General features: G+C 44.5%; 1 protein-coding gene and 1 non-coding gene across 4 annotated transcripts in view; both read left to right on the forward strand.

Annotated features, from left to right (window-relative positions):
* The first annotated feature begins 800 nt into the window (after positions 1-800).
* Positions 801-21,297, forward strand: part of TXNRD3 (thioredoxin reductase 3) — a 39,840-nt gene continuing 19,343 nt past the window's right edge. Inside the window, exons 1-8 of one of the 3 annotated variants that reach the window (XM_036869312.1) lie at positions 801-1,051; positions 12,118-12,178; positions 13,161-13,270; positions 15,464-15,568; positions 15,804-15,876; positions 17,798-17,917; positions 19,773-19,915; positions 21,154-21,269. In XM_036869312.1, the coding sequence (XP_036725207.1) occupies positions 1,043-1,051; positions 12,118-12,178; positions 13,161-13,270; positions 15,464-15,568; positions 15,804-15,876; positions 17,798-17,917; positions 19,773-19,915; positions 21,154-21,269 (737 nt within the window). In that variant the 5' untranslated portion in view covers positions 801-1,042. The remainder of the gene's footprint in view (positions 1,052-12,117; positions 12,179-13,160; positions 13,271-15,463; positions 15,569-15,803; positions 15,877-17,797; positions 17,918-19,772; positions 19,916-21,153; positions 21,270-21,297) is intronic. The other 2 variants (XM_036869310.1, XM_036869311.1) reach the window with 2 other exon arrangements.
* Positions 18,486-18,558, forward strand: TRNAG-UCC. The gene has a single exon. It is a non-coding gene; the product is annotated as a tRNA-Gly (tRNA).

Genomic DNA, 21,297 nt, shown 5'->3' on the forward strand with positions numbered 1-21,297 from the left:
TTTTCGTTACTGTACTCTTTCCTAGGATGACTCATAACCACAGTGTATCAGTTCTGCTGTTTCTAGTATTTTGCTCTTCAATACAACATGGTTATGCCTATTCTTACCGTATGGCCCGGTGCAAGTACACAAGACTCGCTATTTTAGAGTAGGCTTTTGAAGCTGAACGGCTGGCCCACAGAGGAAGCATGATTTCTTCCTTAACGAGGTGATACCAAAATGTTTTTCCACGTGGTCATACCACTTACCCTGCCACTGGCAGGGTATTAACAGTTCCCATTGCTCTACATCCTTGCCAACAGTTGATATATTTAATTATTGCCATTCTGGTATTTATGAGATGGTATTTCATTGTGGCTTTAGCTTTGCGTTTCCCTGATAACGTTGAACATCTTTTCATGTGTTTACGGGTCATTTGAGTTTCCTCTTCTGCAGAATGTTCCAGTATTTTGCTTATTTCTCTATTAGGTTTTATTTATTTATTGTTACTGATTTATAGACATTCTTTATGTATTTTGGATACTAGTCCTCTGGTGATATGTATTGGAAAATCACCCAGATTTGGCTTTTCTTTTTACTCTCTTTTTGGGATCTTTTGGTTAACTGAAGTTTGGAAGTTTAACATGGTTGACTCTATCACTCTTTTTCTTTTCTGGTTTGTGCTTTTTGTGTGTCTTATTTAAGAAATCTGTTTCTACTCTGAGGTCATAAAGATACTCTCCTGTATTAGCTCCTGAAAGTTTTAGAGTGTGCTTTTCACACCCCCCTTCTTTAATTCCGCCTGGACTTGAAGCTGAGGACGTGTGGGGATCCAGTTCATTTTTTCCTTTATAACTTGTCAGTTGTCCCTGCTTCATTTTTTGGAGAGTCCATTCTTTCCACGGTGGTTTGAATGCTCACTCATCACCTATCAGGTTCTCACATATGTGTTGGTCTCTTTCTAGCCTCTGTCTTCTTTCTCTACGTATTTAAGAGCTTATAAAAGGGCCAAGCAGTCAGAACTGTGCCTGGCCACTGCTGTGTCGCTGGGGCCTAGAATAGTATGAGGCAGGTAAGTGAGTTGAGTGAATAAACAGCCTTAGGTTGTTCTGGTCAAACCTTTGCTGACACAGAAAATCTTAGGACCGATGATTTTCTGTTCTGTGTGCGTCACCCCTTCCAACAACGTGGCCACTACTTTGAGTCCTGTTACATAATTGGACAGCTCTGTTTACTGGAATTTTTAAAAAATTGAGCTCAAATCTGTCTCCCTGAAACATTTACTCACTTTTGGAGGTGATTGTTGCTCCAGTGCACAGAATTGAGAATCTGGCTTCTACGTGGATGGCAGATATTTCAGTATTTTCCCTGAGTGTTTTTCTTTCCTGGCCCAGCTTTTCACGTGTTTATGTCATTTGTCTTTACATGTGACCCTTCACTAAATGGATTGTGCAGTAGTTTGACCATGAACCGCTTAAATGTGTCACCCAGACTGGACACCGTATTCCACATCCCTACCTGTGCAGAGTCAGGTAGAGAGGTTTGTTCCTTTATTGGGCCGCTAATGTCATTCAGCAAGTGTTGCTGGGTGCTTAGTGTTGTGGGCCGCAGAAATGAATAAACTGTGGCCTTGCCTCCTGAGAACTCATGGTCTAATGGAGCTGTAATCAGCCAGTTCTCAGGTACCCAAAGAAACGCGTGTGCGAGACAGGTGCTGTGGGAATGAGAGACAAAAACAGCTGCTTCTGTGGGGATCAGAAAAATTAAGGACGTGATGTTTAAGCTGGTCTTTGAGGGATCAGGTGGATGTAGGCAAGGAATAGCATCTAGCTGAGGAGTTCCTATAAGCAAAGGTAGGAGATGATGCCATGAAAATAGTGGGGCTGAACACAGGGTGTATGAAAGGGAATCAGGAGAGTAAAGTGGCAAATGGCCGAGCTTCGGTTTCTCAGCGGTATTGAGATCTAAAAATGCGTGCTGGTAAGTGTGGACTTCATGATGTCAGACTTGTGAGGAGTGAAAGGGTCTGACCTGTGACCTGGAATCTGGCAACAGTGTGAGGAGTGGGCTGAACGTGCAGGCACCTGACCAGGCGGGAAGTTCCTGTGAGCCACGTGCAAGACCATGGCCCAAAGGAAATAGTGAAAAACGCCCTCATTTTTTAGCCCCTTCCCCACGTTAACTGTAAGCCATGTTTTCCCCAACCCTTAATTCATACATCTGTGGATTAAAAATGTATACTTCCGTTGGTTAGCTTTTTTGTTCTGTAGTAAAATACACGTAACATAAGGTTTTCCGTTTTAACCATTTTAAGTTCAGTGGCATCAAGCACATTCACATTGCTGTGCAGCCATCACCACCAGCCAACCACGGAGCTTTTCTCATCTTCCCCAGCTGACACTCTGTCCCCATTAAACAGTAACTCCCCATCCCTCCCCAGCCCCTGGCCCCACCATCTGCTTCCTGTCTTAGGAATCTGGCTCCTCTAGGGACCTCATATAAACAGAATCGTACAGTATTTGTTGTTTTCTGACTGGCTGATTTCATTTAGTCTAATGTCCTCAAAGTTCATCTGTGTTGTCGCATGGGTCACAGTTCCCTTCCTTTTTAAGGCTGAATACTATTCCACTGTCTGTATAGATCATATTTTCTTTATCCATTCATCTGTCAATGAACAATTGGGTCACTTCCACCTTTTGGCTACTGTGAATATTACTGCTGTGAACATGGGTGTACAAATATCTGTTTGGGTCTCTTTTCAATTCTTTTGCGCTTATACCCAGAGGGGGAATTGCTGGCTCATATGATATTTCTATATATTTTTAATTTTTTGAGGAACCACCATACTGTTTTCCATAGGGGCCATAGTATTTTAAATTCCCACCAGCAGTGCACAAAGGTTCCAGTTTCTCCACATCCTTGCCAACACTTGTTATTTTCTGTTTTTTATACTGTTTTTGTTTTGATAGCGGTTATCCTAATGGTTGTGGAGCAGTATCTCATTGTGGTTTGATTTGCGTTTTTCTAATGCTTAATGATGTTGAATATCTTTTCACATGATTATTGACCATTTATTAATGGACAGTATCTCTTTTGGAGAAGTCTATTCAACTACTTTGTCAATTTTTAAATTGGGGTTTTTCTTGTTTGTTTAGTTTTAGTTCTCTATATATTCTATATGCTAATCCCTTATGAGATATTTGATTTGAAATATGTCTCCAATTCTGGAGTTGCCTCTTTACTCAGTTGATAGTGTCCTTTAATGCACAAAATTTTTAACTTGCACGAGGTCCAATTTCTCTGTTTTCTTTTGCTGCCTATTTCTTTGGTGTCATATGCAAAATACCACCAAATCCAATGCCATAGAGCTTTTGTCCTATGTTTTCTTCTAGGAGTTTTATAGTTTTAGCTCTTACATTTAAGTCTTTAATCCATTTTGAGTTGATTTTTGTATGTGGTGTTAGGTAAGGGTCCAACTTCATTCTTTTGCATATGGATATCCAGTTTTTTCAGCTCCATTTATTGAAAAGACTGTCATTTCCCCATTGAATGGTCTTGACACCACTGTCAAAAGTTATTTGACCTTATATGTGAGGCTTTATTTCTTGGCTCTCTGTTTTCTTCTGCTGCTCTTCATGTCTGTCTTTATGCCAGGACCACACTGTTTTGGTTATGGTAGCTTTGTAGCAATTTTTGAAATCAGGAAGTGTGAGACCTCCAACTTTGTTCTTCTTTATCAAGAATTTTTCAGCTATTCAGGGCTCTTTTGAGATTCTACATGAATTTTAGGATGGATTTTTCTATTTCTGCAAAAATCACGGTTGGGATTTTGATAGAGATTAGATCACTTTGAGTGGGTAATATTGAAATCTTAACAATATTAAGTCTTCTAATCTGTGAACATAGGATTTCTTTCCAGTTATTGGTATCTTCTTTAATTGTTTCAGCAATGTGTTGTAGTTTTTAGTGCACAAGTCTTTGCCTCCTTGGTTAAGTTTATTCCTAAATGTTCTTCTTCATGATATTCTAAGTGGAATTCTTTTTTAAATTTCTTTTTTTGGATTATTCATTATTAGTATATAGAAAAACAACTGATTTTTGTGTGTTGAGTTTGAATCCTAAACTTTCCTAAATTTTTTATTAGTTATAACAGTATTTTGTACAATCTTTAGGAATTTATACGTATAAGATCATTTTGTCAGTGAACAGAGACAATTTTACTTTTTTTTTCCTGTTTGGTTGCCCTTTATTACTTTTATTTTTTGCCTTATTTCTCTAGCTAGGACTTCCAGTACTATATTGAGTAGAAATGGTGGAAGTGGGCATCCTTGTCTTGTTTCTGATCTTAAGTGGAAATGCTTTCAGTCTTTTACCATCAAATCTGATGTTAGCTGTGGGCTTTTTTATATGGCCTTTATTATGCTGAGGTAATTTCTTTCTATTCTTAGTCTGTTGAGTGTTTTTATCATGAAAGGGTGTTGAATTTTCTTAAATGCTTTTTCTGCATCCATTGAAATGATCATGTGGTTTTTTTTCTCTTCATTCTGTTAACGTGGTGTGTACTACATTAATCTATGTTTGTATGTTGAACCATCCTTGCATTCTAGGAATAAATCCCACTTGATCATAGTGTATAATAGTTTTAATATTCTGTTGAATTCCTATTGCTAGTATTTATTTTGTTGAGGATTTTTCAGTCAATATTTATAAGGGATATTGGTCCATAGTTTTCTTGTGGTGTCTTTGGCTTTGGTATCAGGGCAATGGTAGTCTCATAGAAGGAATTCGGAAGTGTTCCCTCTTCAAATTTTTGGGAGAGTTTGAGGAGGATTGGTGTTCACTTTTCTTTATATGTTCAGTAGAATTCACCAGTGAAGCTATCTGGTCCTGGGCTTTTCTTCATTGGGAGGCTTTTGATTACTGATTCAGTCTCCTTACTAGTTACAGGTGTATTCACCTTTTCTACTTATTCATGATTCAGTCTTAGTAGCTTCCATGTTTCTAGGAATTTATCAGTTTTATCTAGGTTATCCGATTTGTTAGAGTGTTCAGAGTACTGTCTTGTAATATTTCTGTAAAAACAGTAGTAATGTTGCCTCTTTCATTTCTGATCTTAGTTATTTGAGTCCTCTCTATTTTTTTCTTAGTCAGTCTAGCTAAAGGTATGTCAATTTTGTAGATCTTTTCAAAGAACCAACTCTTGGTTTTGTTAATTTTCTATATTGTTTTTATGTTCTCTATTTTGTTTATCTCTGCACTTATTTCCTCTCTTTTGCTAGCTTTGAGTTTAGTTTGTTCTTTTTCTAGTTAAGGTATAAAGTTAGGTTGTTGATTTAAGGTCTTCTTTTTTAATGTAAACATCTATAGCTGTAAATTTTTCTCTTATCACTACTTTCACTGCATCCCATAAGGTTTGGTATGTTGTGTTCTCATTTTCACTTGTCAAGATATTGTATGATTTCCCTTGTGACTTCTTCTTTGACTTATTGTTTAAGAGTGTGATGTTTAATTTCCACATATTTGTGAATTTTCTAGTTTTCCTTCTGCTCTGATTTCTAGTTTCAATCTACTGTGATAAGAAAAGATACTTTATATATTTTAATCTTTTTATTAAGACTTCTTTTGTAACCTAGGCTATGATGTATCCTGGAGAATGTTCGTTCCATGTGTACTTGAGAAGAATGTGTATTCTACGTTTGTTGGGTGGAGTGTTATGTAATGTGTCTGTTAGGTCCAATTGGTCTATTGTGTTCTTCCAGTCCTCTATTTCCTCATTGGTCTTCTGTCTGGTTGTTCTATCCATTTTTGAAAGTGGAATATTAAAGTCTTCTACTATAATTTAGTTCTATCAGTTTCTTTCTTCAACTTGGTTAGTGTTTGCTTCATATATTTAGAAGCTCTGAGGTTTGGTGGATACATTTTTATGACTGTTATGTCTTCTTGGTAAATTGACACACAATGTCCTTTTAACATATAATGTGCTTTTTGGACTTCCCTAGTGGTGCAGTGGTTAAGAATCTGCCTGCCAATGCAGGGGACACGGGTTTGATCCCTAGGCTGGGAAGATCCCACATGCTGTGGAGCAACTAAGCCCCTGTGCCACAACTCCCAAGCCTGTGCTCTAGAGCCCACGAGCCACAACTGCTGAGCCCATGCCCCACAACTACTGAAGCCTGTGCACGCTAGAGTCCGTGTGCCTCAACTACTGAGCCTTCATGCTCTAGGGCCCATGTGCTACAACTACTGAGCCTGTGTGCTGCAACTACTGAGGTCCACGTGCCTAGAGCCCATGCTCCGCAACAAAAGAAGACACCACAATGAGAAGCCCACGCACCACAACGCAGAGTAGCCCCTGCTCGCCACAACTAGAGAAAGCGCGTGCACAGCAACAAAGACCCAACGCAGTCAACAAAATAAAAATAAAAATAATAATAGTAATAATAAACTATATAATGTCCTTTTTAGTCTCTTATACCAGTTTTGGCATAAAGTCTATTTTGTTTTATATTAGTATAAACATTCCAGCTCTCTTTTGGTTACTATCTGCTTGGCATGTCTTTTCCATCCTTTCAGTTTCAGCTTATGTGTGTCCTTAGCTCTAAAGTGAGTCTTCTAGACAGCATAATGTTGGATCCTGTCTTTTTATCCATTCTATCAGTCTGCGTCTCTTGTTTGGGGAGTTTAGTCCATTTACATTTAAAGTAATTATTGTTAGGGAAGGACTTGCTTTTGCCATTTTGGTATTTGTTTTCTGCATAGCTTATAGTTTTTGTCCCTCATTTCCTCTCTTACTGTCTTCCTTTATGTTCAGTTGATTTTTTGTAAGGATACTTTTTGACTCCCTTCTTGTTTCCCTTGTGTATATTTTGTAGATATTTTTGTGGTTACCATTGGAATTACATATACCATCCTAAAGATGTAATCTATTTTAAACTGATAGCAGTTTAACTTCCATCACATACAAAAACTCTACTTCTTTACAGTTCTGACCCCTCCCCCTTCATCCCTTCATGTTATGTCACAAATTACATCTTTATATATTATGTATCCATAGACTTATAGTTGTTTTCTGACTTGTTTTTTAAATCCAATAGAAGAGTAAAAAATGTAATTATAAGCTAAAATTACAGTAATACTGGTCTGTATGTTTGTATATGTTTACCTTTATGTGAGAGCTTTGTATTTTCATATGGCTTTGCATTCCTATCTGGCATGCTTTCATTTCAACTTGAAGGGCTCCCTATAGTATTTCTCGCAAGACAGGTCTAGTATTAATGTACTCCCTCAACTTTTGTTTATCTGAGAAAGTCTTAGCTTCTCCCTCATTTTTTTTTAAATTTATTTATTTATTTATTTATTTTTGGCTGTGTTGGGTCTTCACTTCTGCGTGAGGGCTTTCTCTAGTTGCGGCGAGCGGGGGCCCCTCTTCATTGCGGTGCGCGGGCCTCTCATTATCGTGGCCTCTCTTGTTGCGGAGCACAGGCCCAGATGCGCAGGCTCAGTAATTGTGGCTCACGGGCCCAGTTGCTCCGCGGCACGTGGGATCTTCCCAGACCAGGGCTCGAACCCGTGTCCCCTGCATTGGCAGGCAGATTCTCAACCACTGCGCCACCAGGGAAGCCCTCTCCCTCATTTTTGAAGGACTTCTTTTTTTTTTTTTTTGGCCAGATATAGAATTCTTGGTTGATAGTTGTTTTTTTTGTTTTTCTTTCAGAACTTTAAATATAATATCCAGCTCTCTCTGGCCTACGAGGTTTCTACTGAGAAATCCACTTATAACCTTAATGAGGATCACGTGTAGGTGACGAGCTGCTGTTCTCTTGCTACTTTCAAGATTCTCTCTTTGCCTTTGGTTTTTGACGTTTTGATTATAATGTGTCTTGGTGTGAGTCTTTTTGTGTTTATCCTTCTTGGGGCTTTTTAAAATTTATTTTATTTATTTATTTATTTTTGGCTGCGTTGGGTCTTCATTGCTGTGCGCGGGCTTTCTCTAGTTGCAGCGAGTGGGGGCTACTCTTCGTTGCGGTGCGCAGGCTTCTCATTGTGGTGGCTTCTCTTGTTGTGGAGCACGGGCTCTAGGCCCTCGGGCTTCAGTAATTGTGGCACGTGGGCTCAGTAGTTGTGGTTTACAGGCTCTAGAGCGCAGGCTCAGTAGTTGTGGCACACGGGCTTAGTTGCTCCATGGCATGTGGGATCTTCCTGGACCAGGGATCGAACCCGTGTCCCTTGCATTGGCAGGCAGATTGTTAGCCACGGTGCCACAAGGGAAGTCCCCTTCTTGGGGGTTTTTGAGCTTCTTGTATGTGTATATTCATGTCTTTCCTCAAATTTGGAGAGTTTGGGGGCATTATTTCTTCAAATAAGCTCTCTGCCCCATTTCTTCTTCTGCGGCTTCCATAATGTGTATATTGTTTAATGGTCTCCCTCAAGTCACTTACTCCATGTTCATTTTTCTTCTTTCCTTTTCCTCCTCAGACCTAATAATTTCAAATGGCCTGTCTTCAAGTTTGGTGATTCTTTCTTCTCTCTGGTTGAGCCTGCTCTTGAATTCATCTAGTGAATTTTATAATTCATTGATTGTCTTTTTCACCTTCAGAGTTTCTGTTTGGTTATTTTTATCTCTTTGCTGATATTTTCATTTTATTCATATATCATTTTCCTGATTTCCTTTAGTTCTTTGTGTTTTCCTCTTTGAGCATATTTAAGACAGTTGTTTTCAAGTCTTTGTCTAGTAAGAATGAAGTCTATATGTGTTCAGGGACATTTTTGGAGATTCATTTTTTCCTTTGGGCCATTTTTTCCATTTCTTTGTATGCATGTGATCTTTTCTTGAAAATTTGGCATTATAAATACGGCCACCTCTCCCAGTCTTCACAGACTGGCTCCAAGTTAGGGAAGACTTGCCCTAACCAGTGCAGGATGGAGGCCTAAGCTCTTCTGAGGCCTTTTCTGGACATCTTCCCTGGGCCCGTATGTGTGCTTTTCACTCAGTCTCAGTTAGGCTTCACCGAGACCAGTCCTTCAGGCAGCCCTCACATGGGGGCAAGGGCCTCTCTGCTCTCTCCATGTTGTGAAAGAGACCGGAGGCCCAGGCTGCTGCTCCCCTCTTCCTGTGCCGTGCAGCACTGGGGAGATGGAAAGCGCCACAGAATTCTCTACCATTTAAATGTGGCTCTTTGTTCACTGAGCATTCACTTGGTTGCTGTAGATCTCTTACCAGTTTCTAGAGCTTCTATTGAGTTATCTTACTTTGACATCATTTAGCTTCTTGGATTTAGATTGCACTTTTTCATCAAATTTGGGATATTTTTGTGTATCTCTTCAGATATTTCTTTTGCCCTTTTCTTTCAGTCTCTTACTGGTTTTCACACTGTGCATACATTGTGCTTAACGCGGTCCCATACTTCTCTAAGGTTCTGTCCTTTTTCTTTATCTTTTCTCTCTGTGGCTTGAGGCTGCATAAGCTCCACTGATCTGTCCTCAGCTTTGCTAATTCTGCCAGTTCAAGTCTAGTGTTGAGATACTATAGTGGAATTTTGATTTTAGTTATTGTACTTTCCCATAATTTCCAGTTGGTTCCTTTATATAATTTCTGTCTCTTTATTGATATTTTCTACTGGATGAGACATTAGCATCATACCTTCCTTCATATCTCCTGAAGCATACTTTTCTCCAGTTCCTTGAATGTATTTACAGTGGCTACTTTGACAGTTCATCATGCTATCTGGGACCTCTCAGAGGCAGGTTCTCTTGCCTGCTTTTCTTCCTGTGTGTGGATCCACTTTCCTGTTTCTTTGTATGTCTGGTAATTTTTTTGTTGAAACCAGGACATTTTAGGTAATGTATCATATCAACTCCAGATACTGGACCCCCTCCTTCTCTGTGGCTTGTTTATTTCTTTGTAGGGCGTTGGCTGGATTATTTGGGGGAAGTTTGTTTCCACCTGAAGATGGAGCCCCGCATGCTCCTCAGAGGTGCAGCCTTGGGCCTGTGCAGCCGCCCTGGGATAACAGGGGTTGAGCAGGGCTCTCGCTGGGCGTCCGTGTTACGTTGTCTGACCCTGTCAGTGTCATGCCAGGTGTTAGGGTTGAGCAGGGCTCTCGCTGGGCGTCCGTGTTACATTGTCTGACCCTGTCAGTGTCATGCCAGGTGTTAGGGTTGAGCAGGGCTCTCGCTGGGCGTCCGTGTTACATTGTCTGATCCTGTCAGTGTCATGCCAGGTGTTAGGCTCCACCATTTGCAGGTTAGTTGCTCTGCTGTTTTTGACAGTCCCCTGGGGTGTAAATTGTTCCGTTCGCTTATCTAATTAAATCTGGGCCCCTTTGCAGCTGTAGTTTTTGAGACAAATTTGCAGTTTGTTCTGACCCTAGAAGGGTTGTTGTTCGATAGGTCCTTCTCTGGCTCTCTGGTAAACCAGCTGGCTACAGAGGATGGAGCTACCAGCCTCCCCTTAACTGCTCACCACTGAAATCTCCATTGTTTCAGTTGCACCATTAGACTTGAACTTCCCCACAGTCTGTTTCAAATAAAGTCCGTTCCTTTGGGTAGAGTTTTGGAGCTCTCTGATCTTGTGGTTTACCTCTTGCCCTGAGCAGAGTCTCTGAGACCTTGCTCCAGAGCTGGGGTGGGGACAGCGACCCCCTTGTCTTGGAGGGACAACCTGCTTTATGAGCAGCTCTGGTGAGGCGGTGGCCTCTCCCAGCCTGGAACCTTGTCCCACCAGTGGGCTGGGGCCGGGGGGATCAGGGCCCCGGCGTTTTTGCCTGGGATAGAAACTTGGATTTATGAGTGGGGGTGGTTGAAGGAAGGGAGCTTTTCCCGTGTTGCTGGCCACACTCCCTGGGAATGTAGCCTCTGCCACTCAGAGCTGTGGGGAAATTGGGAAATGGTGGTGGCCTGACCCTTCTGGTGGCTGGGATCTCAGGTAACAGGCAGCCTCATTCCCTTGGCCACGTCCACCTGGAGTTGAGCTTCCATCACGCTGATGGGCAGAGGAGGGAAGGCGCAGGTCATGGCTCAGGTGCCTCAGACTCTCCCGCTCTTACTGACATCTAGTAGATTTTCTTCAATAAGTGTTTCCTTATTTGCTATGTGCCCTCAATTTCGAGAGACTTTAAATGGCTCTTTTTAAACAAGTTCCACCAGTTGTGGACGTTTGCCAGGGAGCAGGTCTGCCAAGTTCCTCACGCCTCCATCCTGGAATTGGAGCCCCTGGGCTTTACCTTGAGGGCTGAGGGCGTTGAAGGGTTGGAGCCCTGCTGAAAGCTGACCTCGTCAGCTGCAGCTTAGAGAACCCCTAGGAGGGAGCTGAGAAATTCCCGTGGTAGGTGTCACTGGCTGAGGACCGCGACTCGGGGGAACTGGAAAGATGAACGAGCTCCACGCAGAGGACTGTCGAGACTTGGTCATTAACAGGGTGGGTGAGGAGTTAGTGAGGGGAGGAAGACACCGCAGGAGAGGGAAGCACTGGAGTGACTCAGTCCGCGCTCCGCAAAGTGCTCAAAATGGAGATCAGCATCCAGGGCCTGCGTCCGCGTGTCTGACGACTCCTAGAGATGCCCAAGCTGCTGGCCCCCCATTTGAGTAGCAAGGACCTAGGGTTTTGTGTTCAAGCAACTGGCGAATGGTGACAGGGTGGAATTGTCCGTTTCCTTGTCTGTTTCCCCTACTGGAGGGCAGGGATTGTGTCTTTCTCATTGTTGTATCTTGAGTATGTAGAACAATGGATGACCTCTATAGTAGGTGTGTGATGGATGAGTATTTGTTGAATGGCTTAATGACTGTTGACAGAAAACGCAAAGAGGAAAAGGGATGTGGGAACAGATGAATTTTATTTGGGGCATGCTGCATGTGAGGTACCTGTGGTCAGCCAGGTGGAGAAATATTGCTTGTCCTGAGTTCAGAAAGGGGATTTGGGCAAAAGTTACAGATTTGGAAATCGAGAATGCAGATTGTGAAGGAAGGAAAGAGATGGGGTGAGGTTTTTCTGGGACGATGCATAGAGGAAGGGGGAGAACATAGACCAGAGCTCATGTTCCTGAAGAACATCTGTTTTGAACATCCCTTGTTACTATGCCCATGTTTCATAGCTCTGTCTAATCTTTGTGAGAGTAAAACTTGGGTGCATTTTTGTTGCAGGTTAAAGAACTCTTTTCTTCTCTGGGAGTTGACTGTAATATCTTGGAACTTGATCAAGTTGGTAAGTAGAATGATTAGTACACATTGTTGTTTGTAATAAATGTCAACAAGATTGACTTCTTTCCGTTTGCCTCATTCAATTCAATTTACTCCTGTCTCTTTCGGTTAGATGAGCTAATTTCATCTACATTCAACCCCGCGGAGAATGAACCTGTATATGAAAATAATTTGTGTAGATTTTTTTTGGTTTATGTTTTTTGCGTTTGAGGGGAGGGAGTAGAAGGAAGATGTATAAGCCGGTAACCTGGAAGTCCTTCAGGCATTTCAGATGTGTCTGCCAGCTTTCTAGCACAGTAGATTAAGCTGTGATAAATGAAGTGCATCTGCCCGTTTCCTGAGTGTATTACCCCGAGGGGCAACATGTTAGTTTTCCAGCTTTACACTTTTGAATTCCTGTCATCTGTGCACTTTACGCGTGCATGTGTTTTGCAGGAGTGGGAGACGTCATCGTGAACAAAAACCTGATCTGAGCCTTCGTGGACTTCACCCCTCCTTTTAGGCAGGTCACTTTAATAAGTGACGTGTTCTCAAATCTTTGAAACTTGTCTAGAGAGTATCCCAAGCAGGGTGCTGGAAGTACTTACGGCCCAGTTCTATTTTTAGGGACCCTGATCATGAAGCTTTTTCAAATGTAATTACAGGAAATATTTCCTGAGTTACCACTGTTAAAGCAGATCTTATTTTATGTTTGCTCTTTAAAAAGGATTCTTATCTGTCTCTGCCTAGTCATTGAATTATAAATCAGATTCTAATTTAGAAGTGTTTATTTTAAAAGGAGTCAGTAGACTGGTCTTTATTCTTTAAGGTTCCTTTTGAACACCTGAGTGTTTTCCCCTCTCGAGTCATCATTTATAAAGTTGTATGATATGCTGACCTTTGTGGGTGTGCAAACGTGGGCGTCTGAGTGTCATAACACTTCAGCTCGGCTCACAAAGGCTTAGAACCTTTGCAGTGTTTTACATATTTAATCTTTTATTCCTTAGACGATGGGGCCAGTGTTCAAGAGGTGCTGTCGGAGATCACTAATCAGAGGACTGTGCCCAGTATCTTTGTGAGTAAAGTGCACGTGGGCGGATGTGACCGAACTTTCCAGGTAATGATAGTATCGTGTGTTCTGGAATGCTGTTTGTTCAAATTTTGTTTTAAAAAAATAATTAAAAGGGGGTGGAGATGGTTTTTAGAAGTCTATTCATTTGTGTCTTTCGGAGCTTGTAAACTCAAAAGCCTATAGGATGGTTATCAGGTCATCTTGATTACTTTAATGGAAATCAGCTTTTCTACGGATTCAAACTTCCGAAGCTGAGAAGGAAGAGGCTTTGAGTGAGGTTGCAGGGCAGACAGGTGAGCGGCCCTGCTCTCTTCCTCCTGATGGGACAGGGACAAGGCCTCTTCCCTCCTCAAGGTTTAGTGAAACGAGGTCAACACTCACATTCTGGTCCAGGGTGCACAGAACTCCTACCAAGGCTGCTGACCCTGTGAGCTTTGCAAAGCTTTGCTTATTTGATTCCTAGAATGCAGAAATGAACAGGAATCGTTCGGTTAAGTAGAGATAGATAAAAATGGTTATTTATTAAATAAGGTCTGTATTTTACCTAGTTGTTTGCTTTTATTAAAATTCTGCTCTTGTATCCTTTATGTATGTATGCAAATGGTAATAATCAGTGATTGATTAAATACTTATATTTCGATTTCAATTAAGAATTATATTTTTGTCGGGAGAAAAGATTGTCTACGTTGTATGTTAATCTGGGATTGGCATTGTTATCTAGTAACAGCCTGCTCTGTCTGTCCTAGAAGCTATAACCCAACTCACATGGTGGTAAGTACCATAGTTTATAGCCTCTAAACACCTTTGGAGGTGCTGGTCTTGCCAATCCTAGCTGGGAAAATGCTGTCAGAGCATGGATCCGGGGCTGTAGAGATGTCAGTTCTACTTGGAGACTGGAAGACTCTCCCTTGGACAGCAGCTGTGTAGGAGGTAGATTTCCCTACGGGCCCCTAGGAATCAGGAGGCCACCCGGCTTTGGGACCATGCACGAGACATCTGCTGGGTCTTTGGTCACGTGGCACTTGCATGGCGCTCCCAGGACGAGCCCGTTCGAAAGCCAGTGTGATGGGACTGAGCAGCTGACTTCGCACAGACAGAACTATTGTTTAGTCACGTATGGAGTCTCTGACCTCGTCTAAGCTTCTTCTGACCACAAGGCGGGCCAAGTGGACACGAGAGTGTGCTGCAGCGTCAGCCTCCTGACCATCCCGACGGAAAGAGCAGGTTGTTTGAGTTGTATAGGAAGTTGCAAGATTTAGGTCAATTTACGAGAAACCAGGAAAAGCTTCAAAGTGCATGTCCTGCTGATGATGCATGAGAATTGTTTTCAAAGGGAAGACTAGCACAGGTGAACAAAATGTAGAGGATCTTGAAAAATGGTGCTTGGCTATTTAACTGCACTAAGTTATTCTGTGACTCAGGTTTATCTGCTCGCCAGTCGAAGGCCAATATCGAGAAGCAAGTGTTAGCAGAAAGGAAAGTTGCTTTAATCAGAAAAGCCAGCCATCTGGGGAGAAGGCGGACCCATGTCCCAGAACCAACTTGGAAGATTCTGCTTGGCCATGAACGTTTTTAAAGGGAAAAAGGGGAAATAATCTCAGTTAATCATTAAGACAGGAGGTCAGATTCTTCGTCGTTTCTCCATTGTGTGCAGACCTGCTGACTTCTCCTGAGCTTCCTTTGGATGCCATCTTGCCCACGTGGTCCACCTGCAGATTTGCTAAGGGGGAAGATGGGCATAGAGAGTCAGTCATTGTTTACCTACTTAATCCTTCATTCTTACTCCTTTTAATCCAGGAAAGGAGTCAACAGGTCAGGCGAGGTATTGCGTGCATTCAGTAGAGCAGAAATCAGGAGCTAGTTTAAATGTTACCTATGATCTCAGTTTTGCAATTAAGGTCTGAGGAAAGCAGAAATGAACAAACAGAAAAGGGCAGAAGAGCTGCTTACAAAATGACCTTGTCTGACATGGATATAAGGCCATGGCCTCCCCATCATTGGACACATGCCTCACTATTGGGTGATAACCAACAAAATATATGTGTTTTGGCATCCGTTCTAACTAGTTGGACCCAACTGAATGCCATCCAGGTAAACCGACAGTTCCAACTTACATAAGTTGTAGGTCAACTGTTTCCAAGATTTTTATAAAAGAAATTTATGCTGATTAAGCATAGGGTACAAAGAAATAGTTTGAAAACAAGTCATACTGTGTTCTCTCTTTTGATTAACCCTCAGGCACATCAGAGTGGTTTATTACAGAAGCTCCTTGAGGAAGATCCAGCATATGATTACGACCTCATTGTCATTGGTGGTGGCTCTGGCGGCCTTTCGTGTGCTCAGGTATGAAGAAAATGACACCCGAAGATAATTTTCCTGGTGATTGCCATGAGCATTTCTTCTGCTACTTAAAAAAAAGCCATTTATGATGTTCCAGTCTACTCTGTTGTTGTAATAGCTGGTTTAATAAAGAGGAAAGACTGGGTTTCACCACAAGCACAGTCATCGTTTAGGGGAGAGAGAAATGGGGGGAGTGTCAGGAAAATGACAAGATCTCTATCTGTGGCTTTTTTCATAGGAAGCCGCCGTTTTGGGGAGGAGAGTCATGGTGCTGGACGATGTGGTCCCGTCGCCCCAGGGCACATCGTGGGGTGAGCTGCTCTTCCCACCATCGTGCGGCGGTTGTTCTCTGTCGGCTCAGTCTCCCTCAGTCCTCACGACAATCTCAAGTTTAACCCACCTGTTTCAGGGGTGAGGAAACTAAATGTCCAATCACATTGTTAACAAGGGGAGACACTGGAAGAATAATAGGAAAATAATTAAGGAAGACTGTGCGAAAGGGAAAAATTCCATGACCCCAGTATTCCAGAACTTCTGCCAGAATAATTTTTGTGCACACACATGGATGTTTTCACACAGCTGTGGTCACGCCGTGGTGTGTGCACCCCGTTGTGCTCGCCTGAGGTGGCCATGATGCTTTTCTGTGTTTCTGCATTGATTTTATCATGGACCCCAGTGGCTGCAGGATGGTCAGTTGAGTTAGTGTGTGTGGTCATCCCAGGTCCGTTTAATGCAACGCACAGCGAGCTCCCAGCCTGGGACTTTGCTGTAGACAAGAGTGCTCGCCTGTCCACGCTCTTTTCACTGTAGCATAGAAGGCATAGGTTTTGTGCTGGGTGTTTTTTCTTTATGCTTCGGTCCATCCCCGTTGTCTGTACCCTGCTCTCCCCACAAACTGGGGAATTGGCCGCGTGCCCTCTGGCTTCTGCTGGGGCGTGGCCATTGGGTTAACGGGAAGAGCAGAGGAGGGAGCGTAGGGCAGGGTCTCCAGGCCCGCTGGGCACTGCAGGCTGGTTCTCCCCCCGTGGTCCAGCTTTGGGTGGTGGCACTGGCCCCGTCGCTTACCCCTACACGGGGCTGGTGGTGGCCCCCCTTCCACCCACTGCTCTTCCTGCCACACCCTGTAATGATTTCTACCCTCTCCTCAGTTCCCCAGCTGGCGTGTCACCTGTTTCCTGCCAGAACCCTGACAAAATGGGAAAGTTGGTGTTTTTTGGTTTTTTTTTAATAAATTTATTTATTTTATTTATTTTATTTTTGGCTGTGTTGGGTCTTTGTAGCCGCGCGCAGGCTTTCTCTAGTTGTGATGAGCGGGGGCTACTCTTCGTTGCGGTGCGCGGGCTTCTCATTGCGGTGGCTTCTCTTGTTGTGGAGCACGGGCTCTAGGTGTGCGGCCTTCAGTAGTTGTGGCACGTGGGCTCAGTAGTTGTGGCTCGCGGGCTCTAGAGTGCAGGCTCAGTAGCTGTGACATGTGGGCTGTGTTGCTCCGTGGCATGTAGGATCTTCCCGGACCAGGACTCGAACCCGTGTCCCCTGCACTGGCAGGCGGGTTCTTAACCACTGCGCCACCAGGGAAGCCCCGGGAAAGTTGGTTTTTAAAGTTCAAGTTTACTCAAAAAAATCTAGCCTAGAATTTCATATATTAAAGGTAATCCACCTCAACTTTGCTCGTATGGTTAGAACGCTTGTCTTTCTTCTTCCTCCCTCTGCCCCCCTCCCCTCTCCTGTCCAGAAAGAGCCCGCTTAACCTGGACGCCAGGAGAGATGTCCTCTCAGAGGGCTCTTCTGTTTCTAGCCCCGTGTTGTTGAAGGATCCAGAGTAGATGTTACCTGGCAGCTGGCAGTGGACCTTTGCTGGCTCAGAGGAGGACTCAGGTTTGCAGAAGCAAAGGCTGGAGGCCACAGTCTTGGCCTTAGTGCAGCGTGGGCCTAATTAACCTGACGCTGTTCTGACCACTTTGTGGGTCAGACTCAAGTGGAAGTTTTGGACTCTGTCCCCAGAAAACCGTTCACATGCACGTCCATGTTTTGCGCATCCCTGGGCCTTCTTCATGGACCCTCGGCCGACAAGTTCGGTGAATCATTTCGTGTTGTTGTGGGGCGTGATGGTGACCCCCATGACCGTGGAGTTTGTCATTTCCACGTTTTAATAACACCCACTCTGCACATGCGCAAAACCACACACACACACACACATACACACAACATTACAACTATGACCTTCTCTCTCAGGTCTTGGTGGCACTTGTGTGAATGTTGGCTGCATCCCTAAGAAGTTGATGCACCAAGCCGCCCTTTTGGGCCAGGCGCTAACTGACTCAAGGAAGTTTGGCTGGGAGTACAATCAACAAGGTGGGTGATAGCGTGTAAAAATATAGATTGGGAGAAGAGAAAGAATGAGTTCCTTAGAAATCCTTGCTATTTACATTTCTGTAGTTTAGTTTTATGGGGTTTTTTTTTGGCTGCGCTGTGCAGCTTATGGGATCTTAGTTCCCCGACCAGGGATCGAACCCGGGCCCTCGGCAGTGAAAGCGTGGAGTCCTAACCACTGGACCGCCAGGGAAGTCCCTGTGGTTTAGTTTTAAATTAGTTTAATAAACACTTGTTAAGAGCCCACCGTGTGCCAGCCAGGCCCAGAGAACTCAGAGATGGTCAGTTGAAACCTGCTTTCGTGGGCCTTAGTGCTTAAGGAGGGAGTTGTTGCAGCCTCGGCCATTCCAAACCCTTAGCAGAGTGTGAGAGGGAATAATCACTATTTTCAGGTTTCTTTCAAGTATAAAGAAAACAGAATAGCAAGGGCCATTGTGTGGATTTTATCCATTACTGTGAGGACACTTTCTTTTTTATCAGTGTTTATGTATGTCTTTGGTTAATGAAAAATGGAAAACAAATTCACCAATAAAAACCTATTGGTGGGACTTCCCTGGTGGTCCAGTGGTTAGGACTCTGCACTTCCACTGCAGGGGATGCGGGTTCGATCCCCGGTTGGGGAACTAAGATCCCGCATGCCGTGTGGTGTGGCCAAAAAAAAAAAAACAAAAACCTGCGAAACACCTATTGGTGAGGCTCTGAGGATGCAGAGATGAGGAAACCATCACTCCTGCCCTGGAGCAGCACAGCCTGCTGGGGGAGGGGAGGGGGGGGGGGGGGGAGGGGAGGGGAGAGGGAGGGGGAGGGGAGAGGGAGGGGGAGGGGAGGGGAGGGGGAGGGGAGCGACTTAGTGCCCGTAATTGGTGCTGAGGTTTCCAGCATCAACCTGAGGGGCACTTAGGAGCCTTGAGGAGTGGAGGTGGCAAAGGTGGCCCTTGAGGTAGGACACGGGACGGGAAGCAGCTTGCCCCACACCATGTGGGCTGTGTAGAGATGGTCATCACTGCTGGTCGAAACCCCCTGGGATCATGGGCATGGGGTCTGGGAACGTAGTAACCAGGATGGCCATCTGGACTGCAAAATCTTAGGAGACTTGTCCACTGAGGTCCTAGGAAGGGTGATGTGACGTCTGGGCCATAATCACTGCCGCCGCCCGAGCCTCCGCGCACTGTGACCTCTGCCCCTTCCCTGTGCTCTCCTGTCCCATGTCCCAGTGAGTGGGGCCCTCAAGAGCGCTGGAGGGGTCCGGGTCCAAATGTGACCAGAGGGTGAACCCCCGTTGGATGGGTTTGCCTTTGGGGACCTCCCCCAGCTTGACGGGAGCCCTGGGCTGGTGTCTCCTTGGGGACCAACATCGGCAGATGCGATGAATCCAGGAAAGAAACCCCACCTAGAAGGTCCAGGGTGAGGAGGAATCTTGATTCCGTCAACCCCACCCCAGCTTCAATGGGAAGTGGGTGAACTCGGTCATCTAGACGTGGGGCGTTCACTGTCACAGCCCCGCTGGGGATCCGGGGGGAGTGGCCGGGGAGGTGTCCCGCACCTGTCCTGGGGGCGCTCCCGGTACCTCGAGACCCTGGGGCCTGGGTGCGAGAGGGCTGCTCCCCGCCCTCCTCCATGGGCTTTCCTTGTTTTCACATCTCTGCTTTGCGCGTCTTTTGTATTATAAAAGAGGAAGAAGTATAAGCCGTGACTGGCATAAAAAAGGTTCCAGTTGCTAATTATCTTCTGTTCACTTCTTGATTCTTGAAGCAATAGATAGGGTGGCTCGTGTGTTACATGTGACTTAACCGGTGACAGTGCAGCCCCTTCACACCCCCTGATGATTTCTCCTCAGTGAAGCACAACTGGGAGACCATGACCGAAGCCATTCAGAACCACATCGGCTCTCTGACCCGGGGCTACCGGCGGGCTCTGAGGGAGAAGGCGGTGGCCCTCGTCAACTCCTGCGGGGAATTTGTTGAACACCATAAAATCAAGGTCTGTTGGGGCGTTTCGTCCCGTTCGTTGCTTTCCTTACTTCTGCCGTGCCTGCCGTGAACCCAGACGCCGTGTTGCGTGTTGAGGGCTGCAGCCGGTGTGCGTGTGCACAGCCGTGCACACGTGTGCTTTCCCCAGTGTTCGTTGATTCCACGTCTAGCTAAAGTGGAGAAATTGCCTTTTAAAGAACTCTCAGTTTTAACTTATATGCCTTTTGGTTTCATTGCCATCTTAAAAGAGGAAATGTTTAAACAGTTCAGAGTTCAAAATTCTAAAAAGATCAAAATTTTAGGAGTGCAATTCTTTTTTAAAATGCAACCTTAACTACAACTCCAGTACATATTATTCATAAAAGCACTAGTAAAAGTAGTATCAGAACTAGTGTATTTTATACATTTGTATTTGTAATATTTGTGTGTTGTAAGATCTGTACTTAAGGAGAATGAGACTGTTGTGATGATCACAAACATTGAACTGGAGCATGGGAGACGGTCCGCTGCCGTCCTCAGCACCTGCTCCACCTCTGTCCTCTGCTTTGATGGCACAGTACTTGATGGCCTGGACAGGACTTGAGGTCCTTTTGTGGTCACCTGCTGTCTCTAGAAAGGTGTCGGTGGTGTGTTGAGAGCTGAGAACCTCACGTGGCCACAGGAGACCAGGGTGGGAGCTCCAGTCGGTGGGCTTGTTTCTCAGCCCGTCACCTGCCTGCCTTCTCCCCGCCGCAGCCTGACTGTTCTGTTCAGGACCCTCCTCCAGGCTGCCCTCCCTCCGTCCCACTGTTTTTTAATCTTCTAATGAAAATGGATTTATGATTCGCTTGTGTAATTGAAAATAAACAAACAATGAGCAGCTTTGTGGATTCCGCAGAGCCTGGATTTCGGGATGGCGCACAAGGGTCTTCAGCGTTGGCGCCCTCTTTCCTTGTTCCTACCCGGCACTGACTGCTCCCCAGATGCCAGCTGCTCTCCGGCCTGCGCACTTGGCCACGCTCTGTCCTCTCTCCAGTCACCCGCGCGGCCGCCCTGACTGGCCTTCCAGCTCCCCGCTGCCCCGCACCGCGGCCGTGGTGCCCAGGCTGTGAACACGCCTGTTTTCTGTGCAGGAGGTTATCCCAGTGCATTACTATCTTTGCATGTGCATTCCCGCAGACGGGAAGCTCCGTAGTAACTACTGCGTCCCGGGTGTCTGATATTCTGTGGTGTTTGATGAAAAGTGAAGTTTGCTTTGCTCTTTTCAAGGCAACCAATGGAAAGGGACAGGAAACGTATTATACTGCAGCAAAATTTGTCATAGCAACAGGGGAAAGGCCACGCTATTTGGGAATCCAAGGAGATAAAGAATACTGTATTACTAGGTAAGATTAACTAGGCCATCTAACCGTA

Source organism: Balaenoptera musculus, chromosome 11 (genome assembly GCF_009873245.2).
Source record: "Balaenoptera musculus isolate JJ_BM4_2016_0621 chromosome 11, mBalMus1.pri.v3, whole genome shotgun sequence".
Lineage (NCBI taxonomy): Eukaryota > Metazoa > Chordata > Mammalia > Artiodactyla > Balaenopteridae > Balaenoptera > Balaenoptera musculus.